This window comes from Equus asinus, chromosome 2, assembly GCF_041296235.1.
Source record: "Equus asinus isolate D_3611 breed Donkey chromosome 2, EquAss-T2T_v2, whole genome shotgun sequence".
Taxonomy (NCBI): domain Eukaryota; kingdom Metazoa; phylum Chordata; class Mammalia; order Perissodactyla; family Equidae; genus Equus; species Equus asinus.
In genome coordinates, this window is record NC_091791.1 from 103,297,919 (window position 1) to 103,316,433 (window position 18,515).

The window sequence follows — 18,515 nt, forward strand, 5'->3', positions numbered from 1 at the left end:
TAACTTTTTACGTTTTCTAATGTACATAATATATAGTAATGTACATATGATTGACTAAACATAACATAGCAATGTGCATATGATTGAGTAAACATAATATAGTAATGTGCATATGATTGATTAAAAGATAATTTATGAACAAATCTATATTAGAAGTACATGCATAAATATATCTTATCAAAATAGTTCAGAGACCACTTTCTAACGATGATGACCGGACCCACAAAGCAGCCAGCCCACCTCCTTAACGGATCATCATTGCTGTCACCTTTTGAAGGAAATGAATACCCTATTCCTTCCAAGTGTCCTTTTTGATTTCACCCTCCATATATATCCAGGTACGTGGCTCATGGTTCTCTCTCCACCATGAGCACCCTGGCACCCCTTTAGAACATGGCACTAAATCTGGGAATTTGACAGCATAGTAGAAATAGAACTTCTGAGTTTCTGTTGACATATTGGAGACAAAGAAATGAGGAAGTAAAGTTCTCCCAAATTAATACATCAGAGACAATAAAGGCAGGAACGAAACAAAGAAATCTTCTAAAGCAGATCAACTCAAAGATTGTGATGGGTAAAAGGGGCGAAATCGATTGTATAATCTATGGCACTCTACAGTAGGGAGAGGTGTTCTGATTTGTGGTTGAATAGAGATACACATATCTATCCTGTTGTTAGATCACATTATTGGAAATTTGTTAACACAATGTGGTGAACAATTGTAAAACAAACTACAGTACAATGTAGCAATCTTATCCTTTCATCTCTGTTGTATTCATGGCTGGAATATGAAAAATGAATTACATTACACATTCATGGTTTTCATATTACCCCTCTGTTGGTCTTTAATCACATAACAATTGTCTTGTTAATGAATCTAAAAACTATTAACATTAACACTGGCTTTCCTTAGGCCAAGGCTGTGCTTTTAGACATGTGGCTTCTTCTTCCTTCTCCTTTTGGCAGATGCTTAGTCCCCTTAAGCCTGCTCCTGATTCTCCACTTCCAAGACAAGCAGCTTTCAGAGAGAGGAGTGCCCCACTGGGAAAGGATGCTAAATGCTATGTCTGCCCATCTCTTACTAAGCTCCAGATCCAAGCCAGCTGCAAGCCGGGTCTTTCACGTTTATTTCGGGTTATCATTTTCAGAGGACACTAAAAGTTATTCTTGACACACCAAGGTCCAAATTTAGGCTTTCATTATATTTTCTTGCAGTTGTGGCCTCTATCACCTCAAGATGATTTTAGTTTAAATCTCTTTGGACCATAAAAAGATCCTGAGAGTCTCAAGATAGGGAGGCCAGAGAGTAATAGCCATATAGGGGAATGGAAAACCAACAGAATTGTAATATTTTGTTACTGTCCTAAGGCATACAATGAAATTGCTACCCAGATCCATATCCTAATACATCAAGCACTGAAGACTGCCAACTCTTTTATTACAAACTATTAGTCGGCCTAGCTCTCTGTTTTGTAGACTATTGTTATCTCTATGGTGATTTTTGCCTTTGTGTCTGACACAGCAACAAGATTCTTGACCTTTTCTATGCATCCTGTCCTCACAGCTTCAAAAGCCAAGAGGCATAAGAGTACATACTCTCTTTCTTTTTGATATTGATAACAATCCTATACTCGAGAATGTCTGATAATGCTTTTTTAGAGGCCTCTTGTAATCTCAGAAAGAGATGACTTACTTTATCCAAGAAAATAAATACTAGCCTACCTGTTTTTATAAGAAACTAACAATGAGCTAATAATTAATTACATAGTTTCTACCTGTCCTAACAATTCCTATCTTTTTTTCTTACGAATTTGAATTTTATTTTCCATCAAAAGAAAATGCACACATAAGCAATTCATGGATCTGGAATCCATTTCTTTTATCAAAAGTTACGGATAATTTAAATTTCATGACAACTTTACAGGATAAATTGATGAAACTGGCTACTGATCAAGGGTTGAAGATGAATTTTGAAAACCTCCCTCTTTTACTCTTTCCAGAAAATCATCATGCTGTGTAGGAACAGTTACTTAAGTATATTTGTCACATATTTACTGTCAAGTACTTTGGCAAACGGAAGCACAGGATGGATAGGAATAGGCCAGAACATCTCAGCCTTTTCATGCACTGGAACCAATGGAAACAGGTGTAGAACCAAGGCTTGATGCCCTAATGACAGGTTGAGCCTGTACAACTTCTAATATCCAACAACAAGTCTAAAGGTTTTAATGTGTTTAAATGAGGATCGACAATTTTTCAGAAAAATCAAAAGATATTTCTTGGAATTTATTGGGGGTCTCATTCAACATGCTTTTGCCTCTGAAGGGCAGGGTATTTCCCATTGGAACAGAATGACAACAAGCATAGCAGACAAGCACAGATTGCTAAGGTTTACAAGATCAACATGGAAAAGCAGGAAATTGAGAGGGAATGAAAGAGCAGAGAACAGGACACTAACAACACTCTAACTTACTTGTAATAACAGATTTCATGGCCCATCCGTATCCAGGTGGGTCTGCCAAGAAGAGCCTCCTTCACAGAATACAGAGTTGGCTGCATCCCTACACAAAATAAAAGCAGGACTTAATCCATGAGGGAAAGAGAAAAGAGAAAGAGAGCTGTGGTAGGCTGAATAATGGCCCCCAACGATGTCAGGTCTTAATTCCTGGGGCCTGTGAATGTTTACCTGTTAGAGCAAAAGAGATTTTGTAGATGTGATAAGTTAAGGATCTTGAGATGAGGCGATTATCCTGGTGGGATACATGCACTCAAACGTCCTTATAAAGGGAGCCAGAAGGTGGTTACAGAAGAGAGAAAATGTGACTGAAGCAGAGGGAGATTTGAAGAAGTTTTGGCTTAGAAGATGGAGGAAGGGGTCATAAGCCAAAGAACGCAAGGAATGTAGCTCTAAAAGCTGGAAAAGCAAAGGAAACAGAAACCCCCTAGAATCTCCAGAGGGACCATGGCCTTGCCAACCCCTTGACTTTAGCCCAGTGAAGCTGATTTTAGACTGTGGACCCCAGAACTGTAGGAGAATAAATGTCTTGTTTTAAGCCACGAAGTTTGTGACATTAGTTACAGCAGCCACACAAAGCGAATACAAGGGTCAAGATTCATATTTTCTCTTTCTACACCTGCAGGGGTCTATTTAGTTAGTAAATAGAGGCAGTATCCTGTGCCTAGTATCCTAGAGATCTAGGAATAACTTACTTTTTACTCAAAACCACGCAACAAATTGGTATATGAGCCAGCAATACCACACAGAATTTCCCATTCCTGGAAACATTCGAAATAAATATAGGCTACTGGGCAGTCTTTGTCCCTTGAATGTCTCCTCCAAAATGGCCACAGATAGCCATGAGAATTTAAACTTTCTCCAGAGTTTCTTAGAATGCAAACTAGTGTTGTCCGATTGGACTTTGTTGTTCTTCAGTCTTGTGACCAACAGGTCAAGACATTTGCTACTGTGGGTTTAGGAAACGGAGAGAAGGAATAAATGTGAGGGCTCACCAACCTCACAAAGTTCAAAGTGGGGCAGAGGAGTCAGGAAGTAGTAGAATGTTCTGCGTGCCATTAACATTCCATGGCAGAGTGAGGATTTCCAGCTTCCCCTTCCACAGCAGCAGTTTGTCATAGATTGGCCATCTTCCTGCCACTCCTGGCAGCCAAAATGTGTCAGCCCAACCTCAAGCCCTTTGGGAACCCAAGCAGGGCTTCCGGTAATAATCCAAACACAAAGTGATGTCATTCCTGGTGTTGTCCAGAAAGTCTTACCCCAGAAGCTCTTACCATAATTAAACTGGCTGTTGGGCTTCTCACAGTTGATGACGTTGAAGCGGTAAGGGACAGCAGCCCTCATACCGCTCACCCGGAAGTAGAACCACTGCTGGTGCTGGGTGTTGTTCACATCGGCATTGACCAACAAGTCATACTCAAACCTGCAAAGGCAGAAGCAAGATTGCAGTGTTAAAATCTTTAAGGTCACTTCCAACACTGAGAACCTACACATCTCAGCTTCCGGATGACAGATCTAAGACCCAGGAGCTCAGGTGGCTGGTTTGTTATAGTTGTCATCCTATCTCACAATATTGGACACTGGCTTTGGAAATTCAGGGGGTGGGGAGCAGGTTTTTTGGTACTAGAAGAGTCAGTTACACAACTGTAGCATATCTTTTTTAAAAACTGTAATGAAGTTTCTATCTAGCTGGAAAAATGCAAGAAAATTCGGTCACATCTGGCTGGATATACCATTACCATTTGATGCTAGACACTACTTTTGAGCCTCAGTTTCCTCATATGGAAAATGGAAATAGTGTCTAAACTTGCAGTGCTGTTTGTAGAGATTAAGTAGTATAATATATGTAAATCCCCAGCAAAGTGACAAACATGAATTAAGCTACCAACTCAGGAGTCGTGTGTTTGTTTTTCCCTTTTTAACTGATTTAAGTTACATGCGGTAAAGTGCACAACTCTTAAGTGTACAACTCAATGAATTTAAACAAATTCGTTGGATACACCTGTTTGACAATTATTTAAATCAATATATGGGACACTTCCAGCACCCCAGGAGGGTCTCATGTCCTCTCCCAGTCACTATGTCTTCAAAAGTAATTACTTTTTTGAGCTTTAGCAACAGAATCAGCAATGCTGTTTTGACTTAAACCTTATCATCAGGATATTTCATTTGCAAAAATATGAGTGTCCCATCTCCTTGGTATGCTCTTCTAGAAAAGGTAATGGTTTTCCCCTAAGCCATTCCTACTCTCCCTCTCTGGACCCATGATAAATGGCATTCTCCAGTGATATCTGTAGAAAGGTAGAGCTTTATGTAAGACACAAGCAGAGCAGAGCTAAGCGATGGAGTTTGACCCCTCACACTATCACCATAAGCATCACACTCTAACCATTGAGCTCACCATACAACAAACAAAGCATAACCCACTGAGTGGCACTCATAAGAACAATTCTGGAAAATCTATTACCCTCAAATCATCTGCTGTGCCCACAATGCTCTCTCCAAAAACTAATCATAAAATTTCTTTTCCTGTAAGAAGGTTGTTTTCTGTCATTTGATATTACCCTGACCACCACTGATTGGTTTAGGATTGTACACTCTGACCAAAGGCAGATGCATGGAGAAAGAGACCCGAGCGAGGCCAGCAGCTCAGGCACATGCTGGACTGATCAGTGTCCCACTAGGAGACTCCTAATTAGGTCTCCTCTTCCGGATGCTTTGAACATGATATATGGACAGAAGGAATAGTAAAAGCAGGAGCCATAGGAAGAAGTAGAAACTGAGCTGGCAAACAAGAAAGAGAAGAAGGCTGAGAAGGAATCTTCACATGACTGCCCTTCCCTTCTCCAGCCCAAATAGTTCAATTTCTACAGGTTTTACATGTTGGGCTTCCTTGAAATACTCCATATACAAAAAAAAGGATGTCCATTCACCTCCCCTGAAAAATGGAAAACTTCAAAAATAACTCATCAGGTGGATACAACACAGGTCTGAGTTTTACTAAATGGGGAGCTCCAGCCGTGGTGAACATGCACCCCTGAGTCAGAGCTAAGGTTGACTGAGTGCTTACCATGCGCCAGGTGCTATTTTAAGAGCTGTATGTATGTTACCTCAGTCTCATAAAATCCCTGTGACATGGCTTCTATGACTGTCCCCATTTCGTGGGTGGGGAAATAAAGGCATGGAGCAAGTTAGGTAACTTGCTCAAAGTCCCCTGGTTGGAAAGAGGTAAAGTCTGATTCCGAGACTTAAACACCATTACTATTCTAAACTGTTTTCTTAGAAGTTCACCCAGAGAAGATGGGTTATATATCTTGCTTTTTGGTATGTAGCAAGTCAGCACTGTTATAATAGAAAGAATTATAACAAGAACGACAGTCTCTTCTGCCTGCAAGGGACTGGAAATTTTTGTTTTCTTTCCCTCCTTTTACTTTGCACAGCTCTAGACTTTTTTGCCTGTGAAATCCTTTTCTGTTAATAAGAGCCCATTGATAGGTTCTTCAGAGAGGGATGGCACTGAGCATCCCCTTGAATGAAGGATGGCTCACTTTTCTATGGGGAGCCCAAGGTTTTTGTCACTTATGTACACAGCTACGGGAGCAACAAACATGAGAAGGTACAGGAATAGGGGACCCTGTGTATGCTGCCATGTCAACAGAACCAATGCTGGTATCAACAGAAGTATAAACATCCCAGTCAAAGTGCTCTCACACCAAAATATGGACCCATTATTTGGAACATAGGCATATTCATAACAGTTCATCTCTAGTCTCCACCTTGTTACGACATCAGCTAGGGAGTCCCCTAGTGGTACGCTGGTCAACATCTAACAATTGACTCTCGGAGAGGAAAACTTTCATTTGCAGTGTTTGCCAGTTTTCATGGTGTAAACATTCCCAACATGGCTGATCTCAAGCTATCAATGTAACGTCACTGAAAAGAGAATAGGGAATAGATGGTCACCACCTGCTCTCCTGAGCTGCCAGGAGCTACGCCCGTGGCTTTTCTTACTTACTCACGCACTTGGATGGCTTTGCGAAGATTTCCTGACTCAAACTTGGAGAAGAACCGTAAACAATCAGAGGCAGTGTCTTGCAAAGGCCTGTCATGAAATAAGAAACATGTGAACATATGAGTTATTGCTATTCATGGGCACACATTGATGTTTCTTAGAGACAAGCTTTCTCTTAGAGATCTTTAACCTGAATTTTCATCTTGCCGATTTTAGAAGTAGGAATGAATTCATTACTAGCATAAAACTCTCTTATTCTCACGTCATTAACAGAATATTCCATACCCCCCTCTTCCACTGATGCTCAAGACCACCTACCAAGGCTCATCTAAACTGAAGACAACTTTATTTATAATGTCACTTGGCTGGAGGAGTCTCCGGATATCTTCAAATATCTTGATCCTGGAAAGGAAAATTGGAAACATTTTAAGGGTTGGCCCTCACTCCTTACCCCACTCATCTTATGGTCATCTGGGAAGGGCCTTGAGAGTCACTGAAGAAATATGAAAGAAAAGTTTAATAATGCCCCAGCTTTGAGCTGAAAGGGTGCAAAAAAAGTATGGCCCTCCTTCCTCCTCTTCTTTATCAATAAATAAAACTACACTGAGCAGTAGGCATATAGGAAGCAGTGATGTCAGATTTTCATTAGGGGGTTCTTGGTTTGAAGGAGAGTTTTGTCAAGAGCATTGAATCTAAGAGACTTTGCAATTCTCTCTTTGTGTGAATAAGAGGGTCCTCTGCACTGAGACAGTTTTGAGCGTGACATTAGGATTATTGACCGTTAGCATCCTCAAGATCCACGAGGATCCAACAAGCCTTTCAGCTTATTCCATGAGCTCTGTCTGTTCCAGAAGACTAAGGTCAATCTTCCATCTGAGAAACAACAATATCTGGGAGATTTAACTAAAAGGGAGGAAGCAAGATCTTTCAGATTCTCTCCTTGAATTTCCAATCCATGTCTTTGGGGTGAGGAGGGGAGAAGAGGGAGGGAGAGGGAGACAAAAGGCCTGGACTGAGGGGCAAGGTGCCCTTTCCAAGGGAAAGCTGATGCTGGGCCAGCCCCTCTGGTGTGTCCCTCAGGAACTTGAATATGGTAGATAATGCGCAGGGGTTGAGGTCTGAGAAGCCAGCCAGAAGCCCAACTGGGAGCAGCTCTTGGGATCCACCATCAAGGTATTGATGAAATGGACAAGTTTAGGAAACTTCTGGAATGCACGCTGGCTCCACTGATTTAGTGAATGCATATTCAATTTTTTTTCAGGGAAATTAATTTTTTCTTGGCTTTACTAATTTTCATTTTAATTTCACTATGCTGAGCCAAAGGCAAAGCTCCCTTTCCTGCATTCTGGGAATGATCCATCACCCAATGTTTCTTCCCTGGAGAATGAATTTTTTTCCATTCAATCTTCAGTGATGCAGCAAAACTGTTCTCCAAGCCAAGCCAGGTTCTATAAGGTTGCGACTGTGGGATGGAGGTTCACCACCTCGTGTCATTAACAGGAGATAGATACCAATTTGCAGTGAACAACAACAGAGATTCCAAATAATCCATAGTTGTCTTTTCTGAGAACCTTCCTTTGAGGGATGATCCCCATATTTGGAGAAACTGGGTTATATTTCCCTGTCATAGCAGTCTGCAATGCATATGGGGTAAGGGGTTGCATTAGAATCATCCAAGGAATTCTTTTTTAGGAAACACATGCCTGCCACTGCCCCACATTGGTTCTCAAATGTCCTAATAGGGAAGCAAGCTCATGTGTTTAGCAAAAGTTGCCCAAAGGGCTTTAATATGCCCCTGCATGATGCTCACTTTCCTACAGAGAGTAGAACTATCTGTACAAACCATTCCACCTATAAAAGTATTAAAGAAGATAAAAAATATATAACTTTAAAATCAGTAGCACCATCACCTTTGGATTCCACATTTGCGTTCCAACATGGGCTGGGCAGAGGGAGGTGGACGGTGTCCCCAGAGATCAGGAAATGCCATCATCTTGAAGTCAGCCACAGATCTGGTTCTTCTGGCTTTGGCCATGTAAAGACAGGGATCATGGAAGGGAATATGCTGGGGATGTGTCTGCAGAAGCTTATTTATTACTTCCGTAGCATCTCTAGGCCTAGTGGAATTGGAAAAGGAGGCACTCATCCTCGGGCAGGACATCGCATCTATGTCCCAAGCATCCTCATTGAGGAAAGCCTGAATGTCAGGGATTTCACTTCCAGAAGAGTCTATTCCAAGACCATTGGACTGTGCATTCTGGTATGGGTTCATTCCAGGTGCTTTTCCGGAGGCTAGATGCACAGAGGACCTCCCCATCTTCACTGTGCTCAGAAGGGAAGTCCGGCCTGTGTCTTCCCTTTCTTGCCCCCAGGAGAGTTGGTCCTTACTCAAGCAATGCCTCTTCAGGGAGGCAGCAGTTGGAATGTGGTGGTGATTGGCATACTGAGTCTCCTCAAAGCTCAAATCATCTCCAGGTTTGGACTCCAGATCCTTCAGGTTTAAAATGGAAAAGAACAGTCAGTGTTTCCTCCCAGGCAGAGAATACAACTCGATTCCTGTCCTCCCTTTCTGGGCACAGAGCTAAGCATAAATCCTACGAATTGGGAAGCTTTCTCCAAGGTCAGCCAGGGAAAGTCTAAGCTTCAAGAATCAAATAAATGGTAGAATCATAGAAACTCAAGTTTAATGGGGCTTTCGGCAAGTCTAGTACAATTCTATACTGCACACAAATGCCTTCTGCAACACCCCCAGGAATTTACAGTCTGGTTGAACAATCTCATTTACAGGGACTTCACTGCACCCCAAGGGGGGTGCCTTTCCTGCTGAGCAAGGCAGTGCCTTTATTTGAGGATCACTGATTGTTTAAAAAAATATATCCCTTACACTGAATTGAAATTCCCTTCCCTGAAAATTTACACACTGATCCCCTTCTGCTTCCTGGAGTAAAATAGAATATATTAACTCCCTTTTCTGTGCGACTTAGATTGTACCTTTAGATGTGACCAAATTTGTGATTTACTAAGAGTCATAAGAAAAAATAAGTCCAAGGGCTGGCCCAGTGGCACAGTGGTTAAGTTCGCATGTTCCGCTTTGGCGACCTGGGTTTGCCAGTTCAGATCCAGGGTGCGGACATGGCACCGCTTGGCAAGCCATGCTGTGGTAGGTGTCCCATATATAAAGTAGAGGAAGATGGGCATGGATGTTAGCTCAGGGCCAGTCTTCAACAGCCAAAAAAAAAAAAAAGGAGATTGGCAGCGGGTGTTAGCTCAGGGCTAATCTTCCCTCCCCCACCAAACAAAAAGTCCAAAATTTTGGTGGCAGCAACAGCAGTAGTAGCAGCAGAACTAGCCACCAGATTAACACTACCAAGTATGAAGGTTCTCAATCTGTTTCCACTAACAAAGAAATACTGAAATCAGTCTGGCAACCTTCAGAAAGCCAGCTAGCCCAAATTTTGCATTTTGACAAGGGAACAATTAAATCATCAGGAATTTTCACTTGCTTTTCCAGTGGAAGGTGGGGAGGGCAGGGCACCTTGCCCCCAGACAATAGGCAGCAATGTGTACTTTCATCCTCCTTCCACCCCAGTTGTCAGGTGTCAGACTCTGGGCCCCCTGCCTGCACCCTGGCTTGGCCATATTTTTCACATTTTTGCTTAGCCTTCTGCTTCTCTCTCAGAAAGACCCAAGGGGCAGATTGCCAATGAGGAGAAATGCCTTCCATCTGGAGCCCTCCGTTTGTCACCCCAGCTTCTACAAAGACCCCATCAAGCATCACCAAGGAGCAGAACGACGGCATATGTCCCACCTCAAAGCTACAGGAGAGCTCAAGACACATCGCCTCATACTGCCTCAGTTCCTCCTCAGGTCGGTCAGGGCCAGGTTTGGAAGTCAGCTTGTTCACATCTGTTTCCAAGTCATCATCCTACAATGGAATATTCAACAGACCATATTACAGTCAAGAAGGCCACCCTGAGAAGCATCGAGACAAGCTACACATATGATTGCTCAGAATCCTGGGACGTGGTTCCCCTGCTTTCAAATTGTAATGGTGCCTATGCAAAGGATAATTTAATATGTTGAGTTGTATTTTTAAAATAAAAAGGAAGAAGATATACAACTTTTCTCATCATTTATGTCAGTATTTATCAGCCTCATCATAAATAAGTAATAATTTATATAAAATGAGATGAGCTTTGCAAACAAGAAAGCATGATATAAAAAATTTTTTTCTCTCATCACCACTACCATCAACGTAATCGTATTGTCATCCCTAGTCCCCTATTGACCTTTGCTGTGTAGGTCCTTCACTCTTCACAAACGTTTAATGAGCACCAAGCATAAGCAGGTATTCTTGGAGCTATTGAAGATTCAGTGACAATGGAACAGAGGTCCAAGTGCACATGGAACTTGCCTTCTAGTGAGAGAAGGAAATAAGAAAGTAAACAAGTGAATAAGTAATTTCCAACAGTGATAAATGCCATGGAAATGACGAAAAGGGGCAAAGTGATCGTGACGGAGACTGGGCATGGAAGCTGTCTAGATGGAGTGATCTGAGAAAGCCTCCCCGAGAGGGACCATTCTAACTAGACCTAAATGACAGCAAGAGCTGACTAGGCTAAGACTTTGGGAAGGAGTTACTAGCAGAAGGAACAGCTTAAATTTGCTGCCAGAAAGAAGGTGGCTAAAGTATAGAGAATAGAGGAAGATTCGAGAAGTAGGTACTGCCGAGGCTTTCAAGTCCTGGGGAGGAGTTTGTAACCTCCTACTCTACCTTTATCCCTTTGTTCACTTAAAACCTTACTAAGTCACCACTGAATAATCCCAGACATTTATTTTTCTTCTAGATCATCATTTCATAACAGTTGAACAGTGATGGCGACTCTCCGCCAAACACTTCTGTTTTTTCCAAAGGTTGTAGAATCGTAGAGAGAAAGGACACCAAGAATCAAACAGTCCAGTCTCTTCATCTTTCCTTGTCTCTCCTAGATCAAGTTCCCTAATAAAATAGGAGAGAAAAATCTACCTTAAGTTTTAAGAGTATATTTGGTTAGTTAAGGAAAAATCTAGCCATCCTGACAGCCTGTATTATTCTTCCCTAAGTCAAATAAATACAGAACATAAATGTTTAGGGGTTGGCCCCATGGCTGAATGGTTAAGTTAGTGTGCTCTGCTTCGGCAGCTCAGGGTTCGGCAGTTTGAATCCTGCTCATCAGGCCATGCTGTGGCAGCATCCCACATAGAAGAACTAGAATGACCTACCACTAGGATATACAACTATGTACAGGGGCATTGGGGAGCAAAAAAAAAAAGAGGAAGATTGGCAACAGATGTTAGCTCAGGGCCAATTTTCCTCACCAAAAGAAAAGAAAAGTTTATATTCTGATCCAGGGAAAAAAGAAAATGCAATATGCCATCATCTTCCACAATTTTTCTCCAAACTTCAAATTAAAGGAAAAATAGATCTCATGAGGTTGACTTAATGGTATTTTCAGGTACAGTGCACACCAGGCCCAAACTCCTTAGCACGGTTTTGGAGAGCCCAACACTCTTGTCCTTTCCAGCTTCATCTCTCTGTTCCTCCTTGCCTCCACCATCTCTCCTACAGCTTCAGCCATGATCCAGGGTGGTACCAATGGAAATGCAACCTGGCAGGCATTGGGAAGCATCTCCTCACCAGCTAGTAAGGTTGGTGTGTCTGGAGCGAGCAGTGTCATATAACCCACAAGCTTTAGCCTAATTCTTTTTATATATGACTAGGTGACCTACTTATCCTTAGAGCATGGGTTGGCAAACTATGGCCCACTGCCTGTTTTTATAAATAAAGTTTTATTGGAACACAGCCACACCCATTCATATATGTACTGTCTACAATTGCTTTCTCAGTACAATAGCAAAGTAGAATAGTTGTAACAGAGACCATCTCTGGTCCTCAAAGGTTTGAATCTTGGTCTGTGAATCTCCAGGCACTCAGGCAGGTTCTCACCTCCTTCTGTATTCTTATAAATTTCATTTATATTTATTTAGGGATGGACTTGCTTCTATGTCCTCACAGCAACCCAGACAAATCTTCATCATCTAGGATTCTGGTACCCATCTAATCCAGATAGTGCTTTCTGGCCCTTCCTCCTCAAATGGACCCTTCTGATATTGACTTTTCCCAATATTAGACTTGAGTTCACCTCCCTGTTGAAGGTGGTAGTTTGAACTCTGGTAGGGACAATCCCCAAGTTCACTAGATGGGAACTCTTTGAAGATAAAAACTGTCTTATTTGCTTTGGTATCATATTACCATCCCTAAGAACCTAGCATGCTACCTCACGCATAGATCATATCCAAGAAATTTCCTGAAAGAAAGAAAAAAAGGAACGAAAGAAGGAAGGAAAGGAAGAGAACTTGAATTCACTCTGGTTATCCTCCTCTTCTTCCAAGTTTGTCCAAATCTAATATTCGTGCTCATGAAGAAAAACACATGGCCAATACCTAGTCTGTATCTGTTGTAAGTTTCTCTTTTCTTACATTGATGTTGACAGTTTTCAATCAAAGAACAGTACTCAACTTTCCACTCTCAAGACTCTGTACAGATGTAAGTTTCTTTTAATCATTCTTTCTAAGAGGCTGGTCTCAATTATTAACTAAGATTTTCAAATGAAAAGGCCACAAGTTCAAGGCCTGGGTCAGTTCCATAAACAGAAACAAACACTCCTGGCCTCTTGCCCTCATGTCTTGCAGAAAATGCTGCTGGGTTTACCAAGGAAAACGCAGTTTGCTGGAGCACCTGTTCCCTTGCTCTTGCAAGATTCCAGAATTAAGCTGACTCCGATGCTCCCGCTTGTCTACAACTCATGCTCACGCACTGAATTCTTATCTTCTCTTTGGCTTAAAGGCTTTTGATGAATAGTTTCCAGGCCCGCGCCAATTTGTCTTGTGCTTCTTTCCCAGTTGGACTTGTTTATTTGTTTTGGTTCCACTCCACCCCAACCCACCATGATCTGCAGAGTGGGGCAAAGGAAAGAATCTAAAAGCTCTCCCCTAATGCTGTGTGAAGTCAGGTGCTGGCATGCAGCTTGTCCCTCCACACCAGATGCAAAAGGCGACTGGCACTCTGTATCAGACAGTCAGTTATCAAAGAGCAAGCAAGAGGGGAGGGGAAAGTGGCATTGATGAATGGCTGCTGCAGCACAGTATTATTCAAATAATTCAGCAAGTACTCCATAGGCCCGCACCGCTGAGCCACAGCGAAGAGCCAATTTACTACTGATGACTTCAGAAACGATTCTATTCAACAACAAAACCCTGAGAACACCAGAGAGTTGATAGCAGTCTTAACCCGGAGACCTGACAAGGAGGTAGTCCCCATATGTCTGCCACCAGCATCAGCAAGGAGAGTGATTACTATGACAGAGAACTCAAAAAGTCTCTCTCTCCTTAGACAGATAGGTAGGTAGGAGGGGAGGGAAGAAGAAAGGACAGAAGGGAGGGAAAAAGAGAGGTGGATGGATAGATAGATGATAGATAGACAGACAGATAGATAGATAGATAGATAGATTTTTTCAATTACAGTTTCATCTCCAGAAATAGCATAAAAGGTAGCATTTACTTCTCAGTCTTATTTTGCAGATGACAAAATTAAGGAGTTTTAACTTTAAGGGGCTTGTCCAAGTCCTTGTCCACCAACAGAAACAGATAGGATTGTAATTCATAGATAAGTTATTATTCTAGAGCAGTGGTTCTCAACCAGGAGCGATTTTGTCCCGGGGGGACATTTGGCGATTCCTAGAGACATTTGTGGTTCACGACTGACTGGGGGTGGGGAGGTGGGGTGGCATAGGGGTAGGTGCTACTGACATCTACTGGGTAGATGTCAGAGATGCTGCTAAACATCCTACAATTCGCAAGATAGTCCCCCGCAATAAAGAATAAAGTCAAAATGCCAATAGTGCCAATGTTTAGAAGCCCTTTTCTAGGAATGCAGTCAGTAAATGAAGTCCCACTGCCTATTTTTGTCAATAAAGTTTTATTGGAACATAGCCATGCCCTATCATTTACATCCTGTCTATGGCTGCTTTTATGCTACAACAGCAAAATTGAGTAGATGTGGGAGAGACTGTATGGTCCACAAAGCCTAAAGTAATTACTATCTAACCTTTCATAAAAGGTGTGCTAATCTCTGTTCTATAGGATAGGTCATTATAGGATAGAGACCAAAGGGTACCACTTCCCTGCTGGCCAGAGTGTACACCACACAACTCAAAGGAACACAGCTCACATAGGCACCGAGGAAAACGGAATTGTACAGTGCAGTGGTCCCGTGCAGAGTGGGTAGATAAGAAGAGTGACTTACGAAGATAGGGGAGATCTACTTGAAAAAGTTTCCTAGAAAATCTTTCCATGGTCTCTTTGCCTGAATGTCGTTCACGCTGATTAAACATGCCAACCCTAAGCATTACGTGCCAAGCTAAGGCTCATCCTGATGGAATCTCAGAGCCTTCATAAAGGATAGCCTCTGACTTTACAATGAGATATCACACTGGACCTACCAAGATGAAAACTTGGAAATCAGTAACAGCAGCCATCATGTATTGAGCATCTCTCTCTGCCAGGCGCTAGAGTGGAAGTACAAACGCAGGTCCTTAAAATCTGCACTGGCCTTAGCTGAACACTGAAAGTGATATTTGCCTTTGTAAGATCTGAATGGGGTGATCACTAGAAGCAGAGGCTGGTCTACCTACTTCCTCTTTCACATCTTCAGAATCGGAATCCTTTTCCACTTCTTCATCACCATCATCTTCAAAATCTTCTGGGTGGGGGAAAAAGAGGTGAAATGGGTGAGGCTTTCTCTATGCCTTGGATTTGGATTCTCACCACTTCTTCCTCTCAAATAAGGGGCTCATTATTAAGTGCACAATATCCCAACGCACTCTAATATTTATTTGTATGTGTAAATGGTGTGCACATAGGCACATGAGAGCACTATATCATGAAGCGTAAATTGTGTTCCTACTTTGAATACAAAATCAGTGCAGAATAAAATGACTCATGAATACCATTCTGGTTTCCCCAACTCACTTTAGAAGAAGTATTTATGCAACTAACATTGGCAAAGTTTAAAGATCACATACGTGCAAAATTTAAGGTAACTTAGCACCTTGACTGACTCCCTAATTTTGATATGACGAAACTTGTTTACAACAAAAGTCCATAGAAATCACCCACTACCGTTGTGGCAAGATGATGCCTATGGAAAATCTGTTCTATGGAAGGAGGATGAGGTTGGAAAGCACCAGAATCTTTTGGCAACAAAATCTTCTTGGAGACTGGATAACAATACTTTCAGATATTCTAATATGACTAGCATAGGGTTGTAAGTAGCAATAGTTTTATTTCAATTTCATCCACAGGGCAAATTAATGCCAGAACCAGCACACACAGCAGAGAGACTCAATCGTGGGATTGTGAATAGACTTTTTTAAAATTAGCTGAGATGACCCTACAGGCTTTCAATGGCCACCAGGCAAAGTGGCAACAGTTAATAATGAAGGACAAAATAAGTGAGCTTGGCATTTGTTCAGCTGTATATGAAAAGCTTGCTTTTTCATAGATATCTCTAATTAGCTTATCGGACAATCGTGGTTGACCTATTAAAGAACTGATTCTACTTTCATCCGCATTTTTCTGAAATATTGTCAAAATGTAAAAACTCATCATAAAGCTCATAGTGACCCACTTTCTTTACCTTCAGTTAGAACACATGGAGGGTCAGAGGTGACACTCCCAGGGACCGGGAAGGCATAAGCACTGCTGGCTGTGACCAAGGGAAGAGGACTCTTCGGATAGCACTGCCTCAGGATCTGAAGCACGATGGAGATGACAGGTTCCAAGCTTTTGTCATCCAGGCAGTTCTGAACAAAGAGAAGATATCAGACACTGAAATCTTGTATAGAGTCCCATTATAACCGTATTTCAGGTAATGAATTACACACATCCTAGACAGATAGTAAACATCCTTAATGTAGAATGTCTAATTTGAACATTCTCATGTAGAATTTTGTCTAATATAGAATCTGCTTTGGTCCACCGTATAATCTGCATTTTTATTTCTTTCCTGCAGCTCCTATGTTATGGGAATGAATTTAGTCTGAAAACAGACTTGAAAGTCTTTCAAAGGATGCTGCACCTAAGGGAAGATGTCATCCAGGATAGCTAAGGGAAGTGAGCATCTTCCCTCAGCCATGCATGTGTCAGTGTGAGTTATTGCCTAAATTAGAGAATGAGTAGGTGAATTGATGGAAGTCTTACTTTTCTCTTTCAGCTGCTATCTGGAGAGAAAAACAGAAAGGAAAAAGATAAAATATGAAGTCAAGAGGAAAGACTAAGTGAATCCCAAGTACCTAAATTAAATAACACGCCTTTTCTCAAAGCTCACAGTGTTTATCCCTCTTGGTACCCACCCAAAGCAAAGAGAAATTGGCTTTGCAAATGTTAACATTCTGATACTGATGGAACATGACAAGATCCTTCTTTTCAGATGCCGTGAAAAATGTAAGAACAAGCTTATTAAATTGAGAGAGAGAGTTGGGGGTATCTCTTTGGCAAAAACACAGCCATTTTCTTCAGACTCTTGGTAAATGTTTTGTCTACTGACTTGGTACAGAAAGTTGACCAGTGTGAGCCTCCAGGTGGATATTCCTAAGGGATTTCCAGCAAGCTCCAAGGCCAATTAGTCACAGCAGATGCTACGGAGGACACTGAGCACCTGCCACAGGGCGGGGTGACTGTCTGTGATGATGTCATGCTATGGGATCTTCAGGCCCACATGATAAGTAGCTCCACGCGAAAGAACACGGAGAAAGAAATTAATAAACTTTTAGCCATGAATTTGAACTACCCAAATAATTCCAAAATATAATTAAAGTAAGCCACCTTTCAAACCAGAAATGCCTTAATACGATCAAGAATGCTACCTCTCCCTCTGAGTGTTCAAATGCTACCAATCAGGAGTCCTGAACCCACAGCAGGAAATGCTCTCCGTGGAAAATGAGTTAGTTGAGGCCATTTTATCCTTGGGACTGGTCAGGTGGTTTCAAGTGCTTGGTAAAAAGTATTAGTGTTGGAGAAAAAGAGAACCGAGCATGGAGGAGGAAGAAAGGGGAGGTAGATGGGTGATCAGAGATAATGTTCCGAGCTTCAAGCTTAGCAGAAATGAGCCAAGGACAAGCCAGGGAACTCGGTCAAAACTGCCAACATTTTGGAAGCCAGGTCTGTCTCTCATTGTCGTTGGTATTGTTGTTGATGATGGTAATGATGATAATGTGTTTTGCTTCTCATGGAATGGTGCAGGTGAAAAGAGAATGGAAAGATGGAAGCAAGTTCAAGTGTCCTGTTAGGTTAGGCCACACCATGAACTGAATCTGGGGGACAAACAGGATATTAAAACAGAAACCAAGGCATTCAGAATAATGCTATATTTGGTGTCTGCCATACTCTGGGGAAAAATTTATGAATGTAAAGATGATCCTGGGTTCCAGGGTACTAGAAATGCCTGGACCCACTTGCCAACATTTTCCTAGTGTTGACGGATAGGTGCTGTGCAGAGCTTGGACCAAGATGAGGCAAGTGAGGTGCCCAGGATGCAAAATTTAAGGGGCTCTCACTCTCACGGCCCTGCAAGGGCAGGGTTGGGGCTGGTGCTGTGTCTCATAAGATGACAAGACTCCGAGAAATAGGATCCTTCTGGACAAATGTCCTGGAATTGGGAGCAAAAGTGAGATTTTTAGGCTCACTTTTCCCTTCACTCTCGATAATACACGTGCTACTTGCAAAAGATGATGTAATATGAGAGAGCTGAAACTATTCAATATGCAGTTAATGTCTTTACTTATCTTTGAGATAATAAATACTCTACTGGCATGATCCCTAGGCAGGACAGAGAAATCGCACTCAGCTCAGATCCTGGAGCAAGATGACCTGAATTCAAATCCTGGGCTG

The 18,515-nt window shown here is 41.9% G+C and overlaps 1 protein-coding gene across 17 annotated transcripts in view; it reads right to left on the reverse strand.

The window, feature by feature from the left end:
- The window catches only part of AGBL1 (AGBL carboxypeptidase 1), an 806,151-nt gene that overhangs the window by 635,848 nt on the left and 151,788 nt on the right, over window positions 1-18,515 (reverse strand). For 14 of the 17 annotated variants that reach the window (XR_011497368.1, XR_011497363.1, XR_011497373.1 and 11 more), the window contains 9 exons: window positions 16,264-16,429; window positions 15,260-15,327; window positions 15,068-15,133; window positions 10,336-10,452; window positions 8,438-9,018; window positions 6,846-6,929; window positions 6,531-6,617; window positions 3,790-3,938; window positions 2,474-2,561 (listed from right to left, as the gene is read on the reverse strand). Coding sequence is in view for 12 of the 17 variants with exons in the window: in XM_070495693.1 (XP_070351794.1) it covers window positions 2,474-2,561; window positions 3,790-3,938; window positions 6,531-6,617; window positions 6,846-6,929; window positions 8,438-9,018; window positions 10,336-10,452; window positions 15,068-15,133; window positions 15,260-15,327; window positions 16,264-16,429 (1,406 nt within the window). In the remaining 5 variants the exon portion in view is untranslated. The remainder of the gene's footprint in view (window positions 1-2,473; window positions 2,562-3,789; window positions 3,939-6,530; window positions 6,618-6,845; window positions 6,930-8,437; window positions 9,019-10,335; window positions 10,453-15,067; window positions 15,134-15,259; window positions 15,328-16,263; window positions 16,430-18,515) is intronic. The other 3 variants (XM_070495655.1, XM_070495670.1, XM_070495669.1) reach the window with 3 other exon arrangements.